Genomic DNA, 16,400 nt, shown 5'->3' with positions numbered 1-16,400 from the left:
AGACTCACACAGACCCACATACAGACCCACACACACCCACACACAGACCCACACACACCCACACACAGACCCACACACAGACCCACACACAGGCCCCCCTGGCTATTCACACAGACCCATGCTGCTTTCTGGCCCCATGACGGAGCCCTGAGGGCTGGGTTCAGGCTCCCCTCCCCCCAGCGGGAACGCCTCTGTGGGCCGGTGCTGCCTCTGTCCAGCCGCAGCCAGACCCTCGCCTGGTGGTCCGGCGCCCGAGGGACCCAGGAGCTGTGCTCAAGGCGGGCTGGGGAGGCCTGGGCGTGATCTCCTGCCCCAGCCTTGCCCTGCAGCCCTCAGGCTGGCCCTGTTCTCAGGGCGACCATCTCTGGGCAGAGAGGGGCCTGCTGCGGGCGGGGCTGGGTGGGCGACCTGGGTCTGCAGAGGAGCTGACACACCCAGTGACCGTCCCAGCTGCCCCCCGCAGCCTCTCTTCCCGGGCACCTGGCGCCTACAGCTGGGTCACTCACCTGGTGCCTGCAGCCCCGCTGAGTTCTGCAGTGTGGCCTCGGGGGCTGCCTGGCTATGGCTGTGGGGTCCAGGGGCCCTGGGCCGCCCCTTTCACCAGCGCCCCCCCCCCCCCCCCCCAGCCCTGCCTCAGCAGAAGGTGCCGGATGCCCTGAAGGCTCTGCCCTTGCCCTGCTCCTGCCGTCACCTGGATCACCTGGATGCCGCCCAGGAAGCGCCAGGAGTGCTGCCCCGGCTGGGCCTTGGCCTTGGGGTGCTGTCAGTCCACGCCCACCTGCCCCCTCCATGCCGCTGCCCCGCTCCAGAGCAGGGGGAAGAAGGGTCACCTTCCGCTCCTGGGGGGGGTGGGCAGGAGACCCCCGTTCCGAGAGGAGGTGGTGGCCCCAGCTCCCTGGGGCGTGTGTACACACTCGTGTGTATGCCTGTGCACAAGCGTGTGTGCCCCTGTGTGCGTGTCTGTGCGCACATGCACACACGTGCATGCATGTACACAGGTGAACGTGCACACGTGTGTGCATGTGCGTGTGCCCCTGCACATGAGTGTGCGTGTGTGTGCATGTGTGTAGGCGCACAGGCATGTGTGTGTGTGTGTGTGTGCCCCTTGTGTGGGTGTGCATGTGTGCGCATGCCTGTGCCTGTATGTGCACGTGCGTCCAGGTGTGTGCACGTGTGCCCACGTGCATGTGTGCCTTTATGTGCGCTTGTGTGCACGTGTCCATGTGTGTGCCCGTGTGTGCGCGCACGTGCACGGGTGCTCCGCGTGCATGTGTGTGCCCCTGAATGTGCACGGGTGCCCGTGTGCGCGCGTGTGTGCGCCCGTGCCGCAGCCCCTCCCGAGGGCCGGGGTCTCGGCGGAGCGCGCGGGGCGGGCGCGGCGCCGGGAGGTGGGGCTGGGGGCGGAGAGGGGCCGGGCGAGGAGGAGGAGGAGGAGGAGGAGGTGGAGGAGGAGGAGGAGGAGGAGGATCCGGGAAGTCCCGGGTTATCTGACAGCGCAGCGCTCGCCGCGCAGGGCGTCGGCACGGCCCGGCCCAGCTGCCCCGCGCCCGCGTGACCATGCGGCGCCCCCCGCTCTGCTGCCTGCTGCTGGCCGCGCTGCTGCTGCCCGTCCCCGCGCAGCGCTTCTCGGCGCTGACGGTGAGTCGCGCAGGTGACGGCCCGGGCGCGGGGCGCGGGGCGCGGGGCGCGGGGCGCGCGGGGACGGGCGCACGCGGCGGGCGGGCGCGCACGGGGGGCGCGGGGCGCGGGGCGCGAGGGGGCTCCGCGCGCAGCCGGGCGGCGGGCGGGCGCGGCGGGGGCCGGGGGCCGGGGCGCCGCCGTCCCGGGGGTCCCGTCCGCGGCCGCGGGGGCCGCGCTGCCAGGCCGGGAGCCGCCGTGGGGCCGGGCCAAGCCGCCGCTCCCGCCTCGCGCGCAGCCCCCGGCTCTGACCTCGGGCGGGGGCCCGCGTCTGCAAACCCGTAATTAATGCAATCTGCAGAAACGAAAACTTTCCACTTCAGCGTGTTTTTGAACAAGTGCTTGAGAAAACAGCAAGGTGGAGGGTCCGCCCGGGCGCCCGGCGGCTTCGGAGTCCCGCGGGTCCCCGAGGTGTCTGTGGGGCCGGGCCGGGCCATCTGCTCCCCGGCAGTCGGCGCCCCGGGTGGCAGGGGAAGAGCCCGGGTCCGTTGTTCATACCTAAGATTCCTCTGCTGCAGCTCCCTGCCTGGTGTCTGCAAATGACTTGCAGATCAGCCGAGCTCGCACACCCGGCTCCGCGGCCCCCGGCCGGCGAGTCGCGCCTGTGAGCCCACATGGACCCGGGCACACCCGTGGCCAGGAGCAGCGGCCAGGAGCAGCGGTGCGGCCTGTGGTGGCCTCTGGGCTCCAGCTCCCCCCAGCAGACCCAGGGTCCCAGCCCCGAGCGTCTGAATCCAGAGCCTCCTTGTCTGCCTCACTGTTGGCCAGAGGGCTTCGTCCTGCTGGTGTGTCCAGCCCAGGAGGCCGGACGCCACTGGTGCGTCGTTCCCCGGTGCCCGGGGTGGCCCTGGGCGAGCCGGCGTGGCCCCACCCACACCTAGGACACACAGAGCCACAGGGCTGCGCGTCCCCAGCAGACGGGCCCTGTGCCTCAGGGACGTCCTTCCTGGGGCCACTGGCACTTTCCGAAAGACTAAATGGCCCGAGTGAGTGCCCGGGAGGCCAGGGACTTGGGCACCCGGGGGCATCAGGGAGGTGGCGAGCTCAGGGCTCCACGTTCTCTGGCATTGCTGCCCTGGCCTGTGCGGTGCCCTGGCCACTGGGTCGGCCAGCACCTACCAGCCACTAGCCCCAGTGGGTGTGTCCGGCGGTGCCTGTGGCCTGGGTCTATCCGAGCTGTGTTACTCAGCTGCATGCCCGGCCATGCCTTGGCCCCTATCCCTGCGTGTGCCCATGTAGCCCTGACCCCCGCGAGCAGGTGGGAGCTGTCACAGCCGGACGCTCGGGGCTGTCTCCGGAATCCTGGCATGGGCTCTCCGTCTCCAGGGTGGGCATCGCGGCGTGTGGGGCATGAGCTACCGTGATGGTCACGCTGGGCCTGCCCTGCTCCTGTGGCGGGTCTGTGGATGGGCCGGTGCCGGATGCCCGGCCGGGACCCTCCCCGACACCCCTGACCGGGCAGGCACAGCCGGGGGCCTGCGGTGGTGCAGGTGGCCTTTAGGGCCGGGGCAGCACGGCTGCAGCCAGAGGCAGGTGGCTTCATTTGAAGGAGCCGCCTGGGGCTCTCCTACCCGTCCTGTCCAAGACACGCCCCACCCACCCGGGCTGTGCTCTGGGCTCCTGCACGCGGGTGTGCCCTGCCCGCGCCTCCCCTTTCCCCACCACCAGCCACCTCAGCTGCCCTCCTGACCAGTGCTCGGTCAGGCCCAGGATGAGGGGCCGCACAGCCCCATGTGCAAGAGCATGGCCTGGGCCTCGCGATCCTAAGCCATGGGGAGGCTGCTGGTTGTGCGCGAGTCCCCTGTCCCCTGCCCCTCCCTCCGCGAGCCCCTGTACCCCCCACCCCTGCCTGCTCTCCTGCCTCAGGTGTTTCCTCCTCAGGGTGCGTGGCCTGCTCCTCTCGCCGTGCGGTTGCTCCTCCCCTCCATGTGCTGCGTGTCCCCCGTGTGTGCACTCCGGCCCTGCGCTCGCGGCTCTCCCCTGGGTGCTGAGACTGTGCGGGGCTGGGCGTCTCCTCCGTCCCCACAGGGACAGGGCAGGGGAGGGAGTGGGGGCTCAGGGCTCGCCTGGAGCCTCTGCACTGAGACCCTGAACATCTGGAGGAGGCGCTTTCATTCCGACTTGAAATCAAGACCACAAATGGAGCCGAATCAGTTCCAGACCTGCCAGGGGCCGGCAGGGGCGAGGCGGCCTGCAGCTGTGCCCTTCCAGGCGCAGAGCTGGACCCGGGCATGTGTGCGCCCACTAGGGCTCTCAGGGCTCCGGCCGTCAGCCTGGGGGGGCGGGTCTGACCTCTGGGTGGGCGGGGAGGGGACAGCCCGGGAGGACATCTCTGTCGCACACGGGGTCGGTCGCCCTGGAGGTACCGTCTGGGTGGGCCTGGGGTTCTGCCCCGGGGGTACCTCCGTCGGCCCTTGGTCTGGTGCCTGGAAGACACGTGGGAGACTCTCGGCGGGGACTTGAACCTTGGGTCCCCTGAGCAGCGCCGCCCTCCGAGCCGTCCCCCAGGCCCCGAGCCAAGACCACAGGCAGCTCGGGTGTGCTCGGGCTCTGGGTCGCTGAAGGGGCATAACAAGGCTCAGGGCTGGGGAGAGCGGGTGTGGGGGGCTGCACCCAGAGCCTCACTCAGAGCGGGGGGCCAGACCTGGGGCTGTCTTCTCGGGGACCCGGGGCCCAGCAGCCCTCAGGCCTCCCCCTCCTGCCCTGATGGGCGCCTTGCCAGGGGCCGCTCGCCGTGGTCCCATCTAGCCCTGCCCACCTGCGTGTCGGTGGGGCCGCACCTGGCTGCCACCAAACTGGGGGTTCCGGAAGCTGGAGGAGTCACCCCACCTGCTGAGCATCCGCCATGGCTAAGCCCCCACCCCGCGGCCGAGTCCCCGTGTTCCTCACGGCCGAGTCCCCGGCCCCAGGCTGTGCCCAGTCGGTCCCGATCACGCTTGGATGGTTCGTGCAGAGCTCCAGGGCACCCTCTGGGGCACGTGTGGTCCCCTGCCTGGTTCCAGCAACACCCACCGCCAGCCCCCTGGCCTCCGACCCTGATGGCAACTCTGCGTCTGTGCCCTGTGGCACCCAGTAGGGCTGTCAGGCTGACGGAGCTTGGACTCGGGGTTCCAGCACCTTCTGGAGCCGAGACACGAAGCCCCTGTGGGGTTCGAGCACCTGCTGCCCATGGGGGTCCGGGGGGTCGCCAGGGGTCTGTGGGGTCCTATGGGAACCCAATGAAGGTCCTGGCGGTCCTCTGCGGGTCCCCTGAGGAGTACAGCCTTCTGAGTGAGGATGTGGGACCCCCTCCCCAAGGCCCCTGTCCTGCCTGCCATGACCCCTGCATGACAGGGTGGTCCGTCCTGGTGTCCCCTTGGGGCCCAAGTGTCTCACAGGGAGGGGAGATCGCAGCCATTGCACCTGCCCACAGCCCCTCTGAGTCCTCACAGGACTGGACCGTCCACTTGATGCTGGGATGGGGCCAGCATGTGCCCACTGGGCTGAGCCTCAGCGTCCCGGGCACACTGAGCCTGCTTCTCAGTGTGGACACAGGCGTCCAGTGGGCAGCGGTGCTGGCCCTGCCCCAGGAGGAATCCCCAGGTGAGGGCCCCCAGATGAGGAGGCTCAGGTGAGGAGGCCCAGATGAGGGCCCCCAGGTGAGGGGCCCAGGTATGGGGCCCAGATGAGGGGCTTCTAGATGAGGGGCCCAGGTGAGGGGCCCCAGATGAGGGGCTCCCAGGTGACGGGTTCCCAGGTGAGAGGCCAAGGTGAGGGGCCCAGGTGAGGGTTCCAGATCAGGGGCTCCCAGGTGAGGGGCCTCTAGGTGAGGGGCCCAGGTGAGGGGCCCCAGCTGAGGGGCCCCTAAGTGAGGGGCCTCCAAGTGGGGGCCCCAGGTGAGGGGCCCAGGTATGGGGCCCAGATGAGGGGCTTCTAGATGAGGGGCCCAGGTGAGGGGCCCCAGATGAGGGGCTCCCAGGTGACGGGTTCCCAGGTGAGAGGCCCAGGTGAGGGGCCCCAGCTGAGGGGCCCCTAAGTGAGGGGCCTCCAAGTGGGGGCCCCCAGGTGAGGGGCCCAGGTGCAGGGCCCAGGTGTGGCCCAGGTGCGGGCCTGGGAGGGGGTACGTGCCACACTCTGCCCCAGCAGCCTGCGCTGGGTCTGGCCCGAACCCCAGAGCCATGCGTGTTCCGGGCGCGCAGTCGAGACGTGTGCTCCGGCCTGAAGGGACACGCCTGCCCTTTGTCCGCCAGAGAGACGGGGGCGCGCCAGCACCCGGGGGCCGGGGGGCCTGGCCCTGGCCTCGTCCTGCCCCGGGCGCCGCGCTGCTCGCCAGCTGCTCCGGCCGCGCCCGCTGCCGACCCACCCGCCACTGCCCGCGGCGGCACAGCTGTGTGCCGGGCTCCTCCTCCCGGAGCCTCGTTCCCACACGCACCCTGGCCTCGGCGGCCGTGCTCCCGCGTGCCCGGGAGGGGGGTGTGTCCACTGATCAGTGAGGGGCAGCCCCGAGTGAGGGGCAGTCCTGAGTGGACGGTCAGTCCTGAGTGTGGAGGGTTGTGTCCCGTGGAGCCTGTGGCTTCTCTCCGGTGCAGCTGGGGTGGGTGTGGGGGGTTGATGGGCGGCCATGGTGGGCGTGTTGGCCGTGGGTGCGTTGGGTGGGTGTGAGCGGGCGTGGATTTGTGTGGGGGGTGAGCAGGTGTGTGGGGGTGTGTGGGGGTGTGTGGGGTGGGGAGAGGTGTGGGTGGAGGGGGCGGCTGTGTGGGAGGGAGCGAGTGGGTGTGAGCGGCTGGGTACTCTGAGTGGGCCTGGCAAGTGAGGGTGGGTTGAGTGGGTGTTCCATGGAGTGTCTGTACACATGACCTTACACGTGACCCTGTGTCTGTACACGGGGCGTCCTCCATCTCCTTACACGTGACCCCATGTCTCTGCATGAACACTGTCCTCCGGCATGCAGCTGGGTGAGGTGTTCCAGTCTCTGTGGAAGGGGACCAGGCCGGGGGAGGTGACCCAAGCTGGACATTTGTGACCCAGGCCGGGGGGTCTTCCTGCGTGTCCTTCTCTGTGTGGGCTGCAGTGTTCGGCTGGGGGAGGGTGACCCCTGCTGGGTCCCTGAGTGCTGGGGAGGGCCCGGGGGGCGGGCCTGGGTCCCAGAGCAGTGCTGTTGGCCTGCCGCCTGCTCTTGTCGGAGGAGGGGTGCGAGAGGGGCCAGGCTGGGCTCAGAGGCCATAGGAAGTGTGCATGTAGGGCACGAGCAGGGCACGAGACATTGGCTGGGCCAGGCTGGATCCCTGAAGCACCTTCTGGCCCAGGGTCTGCGGCAAGTGCGCCTGGCTGCCTGCGGGTCCCTCCTAGCTGCGGCCCTGGCCACCCATGCCTCCAGGCGGGTGCAGCTCTGTGCCCTGGCCTTGCCCCGCCTGCCTTTGGGCACCTGGTGGGACGGATGTTTCCTTAGGCTCCACTTAGCACACACGTCCGGGTCCCCGGCCGCCCTGCCCCGTGCATGCGTGTGCGTGTGCGTGTGCGGAGGAGGGGCTGTGGTGAGAGTGGTCGGCAGGTGCTGCCCCTGGTGCTGCGGCCTCGGGAAGGCGCCTCCGCTCTGGGTCCTCCCTGGGGTCCCGCCCTCAGGGCTGCGGCTCTCGCGCTCGGACACACGAGCTTGCTGGCGGTCACTCGCTGGGGCTGGGGGCAGCAGCTCTCCCTCCTCTGGGTCTGAGCTGACCCGCTCCCTGACTCCCACCGGTCACGTGCAGGGGTCATGCCAGGTCAGCGCCCGTCTCCCCATGACTCCCAGCCGGTGCCCCTGGCCGAGCTGTGGTTGGACCCTGGGACCCATCTCGGGGGGGGGTGCTTCCCTGCAGGGGGTCTCCAGCAGCTGGACCACCTCGGGCTGTTCACCGGGTGCAGCCTCAGGTGTGGGGTCTCGGTGCTGAGCTGACCCACGTGGACCCTGCGTGCAGCACCGGCGCATGTCTGAGGAAATGTGGGAGAGGACGAGGCAGGCTCGGGTCCGAGTGGTGGCCAGCACCATAGGGAATGCTTGCGGGGGGCTCGGCAAAGGCCACTCGTGTGCACACGCATGGGCAGAGACACACATCCACACACAGGCAGGGTCATTCACATGCACGCACATGCCTAGGGCGTGTGCAGGATCGGTGTGCAGGATGTGTGCATGTGTGTGCAGGTGAGAACGGGCTGTGCCTGCCCGTGTGCATCGTCCCTTCACGACCCGGGACTCCTGCTGCATCGGCCTGACCCATTGCTGAGGGTCCGCTCTTCTCCCTTGACCTGGTGGAGGGGCCTCGGAGGCCCGTGGGCCGCCCCGGGGTCTGCATGTGGCGGCCGGCACCCGGGGCCATTCCCCTCCCTCGGCCTTCTGTCTGTCTGCTTTTGCTCGTTTCCTTTGGGTGGCTCCCAGCCGTGCTAAGGGCTTCCTCTGAGTCTGCACTCAGGACTCGCTTCTGGTGGGGGTCCAGGGACCCTCTGTGGGGCCGGGCACGGACCCGGGGTGGCCGCGAGCTAGCTGCGCCTGCCCGCCTTCCCCAGGCCTGCAGAGGCGAGCACTGAGTGAGCCGCGCCTTCCCCGCCCGGCACCGCGCCTGGGCACGCTCGGAGGAAGCCGTGGGAGCTCAGGGTTGGCCGGTGGCCCTGCGGGGCCTCGCGCCCAGCCCTGGCCTTTACCAGAGGCTTGGGCAGAGGACCCTGGCGCTACGGAGCGTGGCTCATCTTCACGTCTCCAAGGAGCTTGGTTCACGTGGCAACTGCGGCCTCTGTGGCTTCTGTCCGTGATTCCACGTGTTCCAGTCCTGGTGTCAACTTGGAGCTGAGGGCGCGGCCCAGAAACACGCATGCAGACAGCTGGCCCATCTCCCACGGCGTGACTGGGTGACTGTGGATGTGCGTGTCGTGTGCATGTGTGCATCTCTGAGTGTGTGATTGTGTGCATGTGGGCATCTCTGAGTACAGATACATGAGTGCACTTGTGAGTGTGGACATGTGAGTTTGTGCCTCTGTAAGTGGGTGCATCTGTGAGTGTGTGACTGTGCGTCTGTTTGCATGTGTGAGTGCACCTGTCAGTGTGTGCATATGTGAGTGTGTACATCTGTGAATGTGCATGCGTGAGTGATTGCATCTGTGAGTGTATGTGTGTGCACGTGTGAGTGTGTGCATGTGTGAATGTCTGCATATGTGAGTATGTGCATGTGGGAGTGAGTGCATGTGTGTGTTCGCATGTGTGAGCATGCATGTGTGAGTGTTTGCATGTGGGAGTGTGTATATCTGAGTGTGTCCATTGTGAGTGCATGTGTGTGTGTCTGTATGTGCATATGTGTGAGGGCGTGAGTATTTGTGTGCGTGAGTGACTGCATCTGTGAGAGCTTGTGTTCGCTTCTGTGTGCATGTCCGAGTATTTGCATGTAGGAGTTGTGCATGTGGGCGTGTGTTCATCTGTGTGTGTGCGTGTGAGTGTGTGCATCTGTGAGTGCATGTGTGTGCATGCATGAATATGTGCATGTGGGAGTGAGTGCATGTGTGTGTTTGCATGTGTGAGCATGTACATCTGAGTGTGTGCATTGTGAGTGCACGTGTGTGCCTCTGTCTGTGCATGTGTGTGCCTGTGTTAGTGAGTGTGGGAGTGTTCATGTGTGTGAGTGAACGCATCTGTGAGCACACGCATGTGCTTCTGTGTGCATGTGTGTGCATGTGTGAGTGTTTGCTTGTGGGAGTTGTGCGTGTGGGCGTGTGAGTGTGTGAGTGTGTGCTGTGGGAGTGTCTGGGAGATCCGCCCACAGCTGCATTGGGCTGCTGCTTGCACCACCTCAGGTGTGACCTGAGCAGAGCCGGGCCAGTTCACGGAGTGAGGCCGTGGCGGTGGCTGGTGCTGACTCCACAGTAAACACGGAATCGGCGTGTCCGGGGAAGGGCTGGCTGTGCTCCCCGCGGGCGCCTCTGCTGGTTCTCCGCCCTCCTGGCTGTCGGCAAAGCCAAGGCCTGACAGGTGGTGCTGTGTGGGCCTCAGGGCCACACCTGGTGACACTTGGGACCGTGTGGGTCCAGGAATCGAAGCCCGGCATCATGTGCTGGGGCATGTGCTCACCCCCGTGCTCTCTGTCCCTCTTGGACATATATTTGGAGAGGTCTTCTTTTTTTCTTTTTTGATGCTTATTACTTTTAAAATTTTTCATTTATTCATTTATTTTTTGAATTTTAATGAATCACCATGAGCTACAGTTACAGACTTACAAACTTTCGTGATTATGTTTCAGTCATACAAAGATCGAGCACCCATCCCTCCACCAGTGCCCATTCCCCACCACCAATGGTCCCAGGTCCCAGCATCCCTCCCACCACCCGTCCTCCCATCCCCCGCCTCTGTGGCAGGCACAGTCCCTCTTACTCTCTCCCATTGGGTGTTATGGATTGCAATACAGGTACTAAGTGGCCATTGTGTTTGGTCCATAGCCTACTCTCAGCACGCATCTCCCATCCCCAGCAAGCCCTCCGGCCGTCATTCACTAAGTGGTCCCTTCTCTATCCCAGCTGCCTTTTCCTCCAGCATGTGAGACCAGGTTCCAAGCTGTGGAGCAGCCCTCCTGGCCCTTATCTCTACTATCCTTGGGTGTTAGTCTCCCATTCTGTTACTTTATATTCCACAAATGAGTGCAGTCATTCTGTCTGTCCCTCTCTTTCTGACTCATTTCACTTAGCATGATACTCTCCATGTCCATCTACTTATATGCAATTTTCATGAGTTCATCTTTTCTAATGGCTGCATAGTATTCTGTTGTGTACATATACCAAAGTTTCTTTAACAGTCGTCTGTTCTCAGGCACTCGTTTTTTTTTCCAGATTCTGTCTAATGTAAATAGTGCTGCAATAAGCATACAAGTGCAGATGCCATTTCTACTGTATATTTTTGCATCTCCAGGATATATTCCCAGAAGTGGTTTAATGGGAACTCAATTTTGAGTATTTTTGAGAAATGTCCATATTGTTTTCCAAAAAGGCTGGACCAGTTGGCATTCCCACCAGCAGTGAAGGAGAGTCCCTCTCTCCCCACATCCATGCCAACACCGGTTGCTTTCGTTCTTTTGGATGTGTGCCAGTCTCTGTGGTATGAGATGATATCTCATAGTTTTTCTGATCTGCATCTCCCTGATGATTAGTGATGAAGAGCATTTCATGTCTTTTGGTCATTCGGATTTCTTCTTTGAGAAAGTTTCTGTTCACTTCATCACCCCATTTTCTGATGGGATTGGATGTTTTCTTCTTGTAGAGTTCAACCAGTGCCTTGTATATCCTTGACATCAACCCCTTGTCAGATGTGTATTCGGCAAATATCCTTTCCCATTCTGTAGATAGATTGTCTTTGTATTTTGGTTACTGTTTCTTTTGAGGTGCAGAAGCTTCTTAGTTTAAGATAGTTCCATTTGTTTATCTGTTTCCACTTGCTTGGTCAGTGGCGTTTTGTCTTTGAAGATACCTTTGGCTTCAATGTCCTAGAGGGTTTTGCCATCCTTTTTTTTTTAGAATTTTATTGAATCACTGTGATATAGTTACAAGCTTTCATGTTTGGGTTACAATCACACAATGATCAAACACGCATCCCTCCACCAGTGCACATTCCCCACCACCAATATCCCCGGTATACCCCCCTTTCCCACCCTCTCCCTGCCTCCATGGCAGACAATATTCCCCATACTCTCTCTCTGCTTTTGAGCATTATGGTTTGCAATTCAAACACTGAGAGGTTATCATTTTTGGTCTTTTATCTACTTTCAGCACACATCTCCCATCCCGACCAGTTCCTCAAGCCATCATTTTCTCAGTGATCCCTTCTCTATTTTTTAAAAAAATTTTATTAGTGAAACACCATGAGGTACAGTTGTAGACTTACAAATTTTTGTGCTTGGGTTTCAGTTATACAATGATCTAGTACTCATCCCTCCACCAGTGCCCATTCTCCACCACCATGGATCCCAATATCCCTCCCACCCCCATCCCCCCATCCCACCCTGCCTCTGTGGCAGGGCATTCCTTTTGTTCTCTCTCTCCTTTTGGGTGCTGTGGTTTGCAAATGAGGCATTGAGTGGCAATCATGTTCGGTCTATGGTCTACTTTCAGCGTGCATCTCCCATCCTGAGCGGATGCCATCCTTTTCTTCAATGTATCTTATGGATTCTGGTCTGATGTAGAGGACATTTGTGCATGGGGTTAGGTAGAGGTCTGATCCCATGTTTTTGCATGTAGCTGTCCAGTTTTGCCAGCACCGTTTGTTAAAGAGGGTTTCCTTGCTCCACTCTCTATTTCTTGCTCCCTTATCAAAGATCTGGTGCCCGTTTGGTTGATGGGCTGATGAAGTGGGCGGTGGAAGGAAGATAGAGCCCTGCGGGCAGGTGGGGGTCAGTCCTGGACCTCGGTCCCTGGGCAGAGGAGAGACTTTTCGGTTCAGATCAGTCAGATTCACGCTGAGGAAGTTTCTGCCCCTGCCCCGTTTCCTGAATGTTCTCCTGCTGTCTTCAGTGGCATTAAGAAGGTTGCGTATGTGAGCGAGGAAAGGAGGCTTCAGGCGTCGAGCTCTAAAAGACTTGATATGACAAACTTAGAAATTAAAAAATGAAATTTGGAAATAGGATTTTATAGAGCTTCATTCCATACAAGCACTTATTTTTATCTTTCTTGTTTTCATAACCACGGGCTGGAGCGATAGCACAGCGGGTAGGGCATTTGCCTTGTGGGGCTGACCCGGCCGACCCGGGTTCGATTCCTCCACCCCTCTCGGAGAGCCCGGCAAGCTACCGAGAGTATCTCGCCCACATGGCAAAGCCTGGCAAGCTCCCCATGACGTATTCGATATGCCAAACACAGTAACAACAAGTCTTACAATGGAGACGTTACTGGGCCTGCTCGAGCAAATCGATGAACAATGGGAGGACAGTGGCAGGACAGTGATATGATCATATATTTGAGGGTATGTAGGATATTCAACCTTATCCCATTGGTCTGTAGCTCTGTCTTTGGTCCAATACCATGCTGTTTTAATTGTTACCGCTTTGTAGTACAGTTTGAGGTTAGGAAGGTGATGCCGCCCATCTTTCCCCCGCCAAGAATTGCTTTAGCTATTTGTGGGGTCTTTTTTTCCATATGAATTTCAGGAATGTTTGATCAATTTCTTTGACGAACGTTGTGGGAAACCTTATAGGATTGCATTGAATCTGTGTAATGCTTGGGGAACATTGCCATCTTGACAGTGTTGATTCTCTTAATCCATGAGCAGGGATGTGTTTCCCTTTTCTCATGTCCTCTTTTATTTCTTGAAGTAGCGTGTTGTAGTTTTCTTTGTACAGGTTCTTTACCTCCTGAGGTAGGCTGATTATGAGGTACTTGATTTTCTGAGGTGTGATTGTGAACAGGATGCTTTTTTCACATCACTTTCTTTTCTCTCATTATTTGTGTAGAGGAAAGCCATGGACTTTTGGGTATTGATTTTATAGCCTGCGATTTTATTATACAAGTATATTGTCTCTAGGAGCTTCTTGGTAGAGGCTTTAGGGTTCTCTAAGTATAGTACCACATCATCTGAAAATGGTGAGAACTTGATTTCCTCCTCTCCTATCTGGATGCCCTTAATATCTTTTTCTTGCCTAACTGCTACGGCAAAAACTTCAAGTATTGTATTGAATAGAAGTGGCGAGAATGGGCATAGCAGTCTTACCCCTGATCTTAGAGGGAAGGATTTTAGTTTTTCCCCATTAAGGATAATGCTTGCCATAGGCTTGTGGCAGATGGCTTTGACTATATTGAAGAAAGTTCCTTCAATTCCCATTTTGCTGAGAGTTTTCATCATGAATGGGTATTGGATCTTGTCAGATGCTTTCTCTGCATCTGTTGATATGATCATATGTCTTTTATCTTTTCTTTTTATTGATATGATGGATTATGTTGACTGACTTTCAAATGTTAACCCCCCCCCCCCCCCCGCATTCCTGAGCTAAATCCCACTTGGTCGAGTGTATGATCTTTTTGATATGTCATTGGATTCTATTTGCTAATATTTTGTTGAGGATCTTCACATCCGTGTTCATCAGGGATATCAGCCTATAATTTTCTTTTTTTGTGGTGTCTCTGTTTGCTTTTGGTATTAGGGTGATATTTGCCTCATAGAAACTGTTTGGGAGTGTTTCTGTTTCTTCAGTTTCCTGGAAAAGCTTAAAAAGGACTGGCAGTAGGTCCTCTTTAAATGTTTGGAAGAATTCGCTGTGAATCCATCTGGACCTGGGCTTTTGTTTTGGGGAAGACTTTTGATCACTATTTCAATTTCCTTGATGGTGATAGGTCTGTTCAGGTATTCCAGATCTTCTTGGCCTAGCCTTGGGGGGTTATAAGAATCCATTTTTTCTAGTGGCATACAGGCTTTCAAAGTAATCTCTGGGGCTTGAGCGATAGCACCGTGGGTAGGGTGTTTGCCTTGCATGCGGCCGACCTGGGTTCAAATCCCAGCATCCTGTATGGTCCCTGAGCACCGCCAGAAGTAATTCCTGAGTGCAGAGCCAGGAGTAATTCCTGAGTGCAGAGCCAGGAGTAACCCCTGAGCATCGCCGGGTGTGACCCAAAAAGCAAAAAAAAAAAAAAACCCAATAAAAAATCAAAGTAATCTCTGATGATCTTTTGAATTTGTTTGGTTTCTGTTGTGATGTCCCCCCCCTTTTTCATTTCTGATTTGGTTTATTAAGGTTCTCTCTCTCTCTCTCTCTTTCTTTGAGAGTTTTGCTAGTGGTTTATCAATCTTGTTTATTTTCTCAAAGAACTAGCTCTTGGTTTCATTGATATTTCAGATTGTTTTTTGGGTTTCCATATCATTAATTTCTGCTCTAAGTTTTATTATTTATTTCCTTCTTCCTGGTTTGGGCTCTTTGGTTGGTCATTTTCTAAGATCTTAAGCTGTGAAGTCAAGTTACTTATGTGGGCCCTTTCTTCCTTCCTGAGAAATGCTTGCAGAATTATAAAATTACCCCCTAACACTGCTTTAGCTGCGTCCCACAGGTTCTGGTAGCTCATGTCTTCATTCTCATTTGTTTCCAGGTCTCTTGATTTCTTCCTTATTTCCTCTCTGACCCACTCGTTGTTCAACATTGAGCTATTTAATTTCCAGCAGTTTGATTTGATTCTCCATTTCTGTGTGTGATTAACGTCTATCTTCAGTGCATCATGGTATGAAAAGATAGTTCATACATACAATTCCTACTTTCCTGATTCTACTGAGGTATGTTTTGTGGCCCATCACATGGTCTATCTTGGAAAATGTTCCATGTGCACTGGAAAAGAATGTGTATTTGTTTTATTTGGGGGGGGGGGGATGAAAAGCCCTGGATAAATCTATTAGCCCTCTCCCATTTCTTCCTTCAAAGCCAGTACTTCCTTGGTGAGTTTTAATCTTATTGATCTAACAAGAGGTGATAGGGTTCTGACTACTATTATGTTGCTATCAATGTCCTCATTGTTGTCCATTAACAGTTGTTCTAAGTATTTAGCTGGCCCCTCATTGGGTGCATATATGTTTAGGAGTCTGATTTCTTCCTGATGTCCATATCACTTGATTATTAAAAAATGACCTTTGCTGTTCCTCCTAATCGTTTCCAACCTGAAATCTATGTTGTCAGATACTAGCATGGCCACTCCAGCTTTTTTGAGGGAGCTGTTTGCATGCAGGATTGTTTTCCATCCTTTGACTTTGAGTCTGTGTTTGCTCTGACTGTTCAGATGTATTTCTTATAGGCAGCAGAATGTTGGGTTCAGTTTCCGAAGCCATTTTTTCACTCTGTGTCTTTTAATTGGTGCATTTAGGCCATTGACATTGAGAAAGATTATTGTCAGGGGGTTTTGTGCCACCTTTCTGTAGGGGTTTGTTGTGCTTATAGGGGTTTGTCTTATCTTACAGTAACCCCTTTAGTCCTTCTTTTGAGGTTGATTTTGAGTCTATGAAGTTCCTGAGCTGTTGTTTATCCATGAAATAGTGTATTGTTCCTTCGAGTTTGAGTGAGAGTTCAGTGGGATAAAGTATTCTTGGTGAGGGGTTCATTTCATCGAGTTTTTCCCACTAGATCCCATCATTGTCTTTGGGCTCAGACAGTTTCCTCTGAAAGGTCTACTGAAATCCAAGAGGTGCTTCTTTGTATGGGATTTCCTTCTTTGATGGTTGCAGTATTGTGTCTCTGTGGTATTTGTGCGTTCTGATTATGATGTGTCTTGGAGTCTTTTTATTTGGTCTCTTTTAGCCAGCACCCTTCGGGCTCCTTGTATCTGGATGCCCCCATTCTCCAGCTCTGGAAGCATCTCAGTGATGATATCTTTAACTGTTGCTACTTCGTTGGGGTTGCCTCCCTGTCCTTCTGGTACTACAATTATTCTAATGTTGTTCCTCTTGGCATCATCCCCTAGGACTCTGATTCTCCCTAGAGCTATTTTGAGGTCTTTTCCCATTGTTTGTTGTTGCCTGAAAGCTTTCTTCAGATCATCTTCAAGCTCACCGATTCTGTCTTCCTCTGTAGTCGTTCTACTGTTGAGGGCGCCCATTGAGTTTTTAATTTCATCTCCCAAAACCTTTATTAGTGACTCTTCTGTTTGTAGCTTTCTTATTTCTCTCTCATTTCTTCCTGTATTTTGTTGGCTGTCTGTTCCACTGTTTCTCTCATATCCTTTAATTTACTGGATGCCTATTCCACTGTGTCTTTGAGTTCATTGAACATCCTCAA

General features: G+C 57.4%; 1 protein-coding gene across 2 annotated transcripts in view; it reads left to right on the top strand.

Moving 5' to 3' along the window:
* The first annotated feature begins 1,462 nt into the window (after window positions 1-1,462).
* SMOC2 (SPARC related modular calcium binding 2) overlaps window positions 1,463-16,400 on the top strand; it is a 64,047-nt gene continuing 49,109 nt past the window's right edge. For both annotated transcript variants that reach the window (XM_056124902.1, XM_056124903.1), the window contains exon 1: window positions 1,463-1,638. In XM_056124902.1, the coding sequence (XP_055980877.1) occupies window positions 1,558-1,638 (81 nt within the window). In that variant the 5' untranslated portion in view covers window positions 1,463-1,557. The remainder of the gene's footprint in view (window positions 1,639-16,400) is intronic.

The sequence above is a fragment of the Sorex fumeus genome, unplaced genomic scaffold, assembly GCF_029834395.1.
Source record: "Sorex fumeus unplaced genomic scaffold, SorFum_2.1 ptg000052l, whole genome shotgun sequence".
In the NCBI taxonomy this organism is placed as follows: Eukaryota; Metazoa; Chordata; class Mammalia; order Eulipotyphla; family Soricidae; genus Sorex; species Sorex fumeus.
Note: the sequence above shows the minus strand (reverse complement) of the source record. Positions and strands in the feature narration are given on the sequence as shown.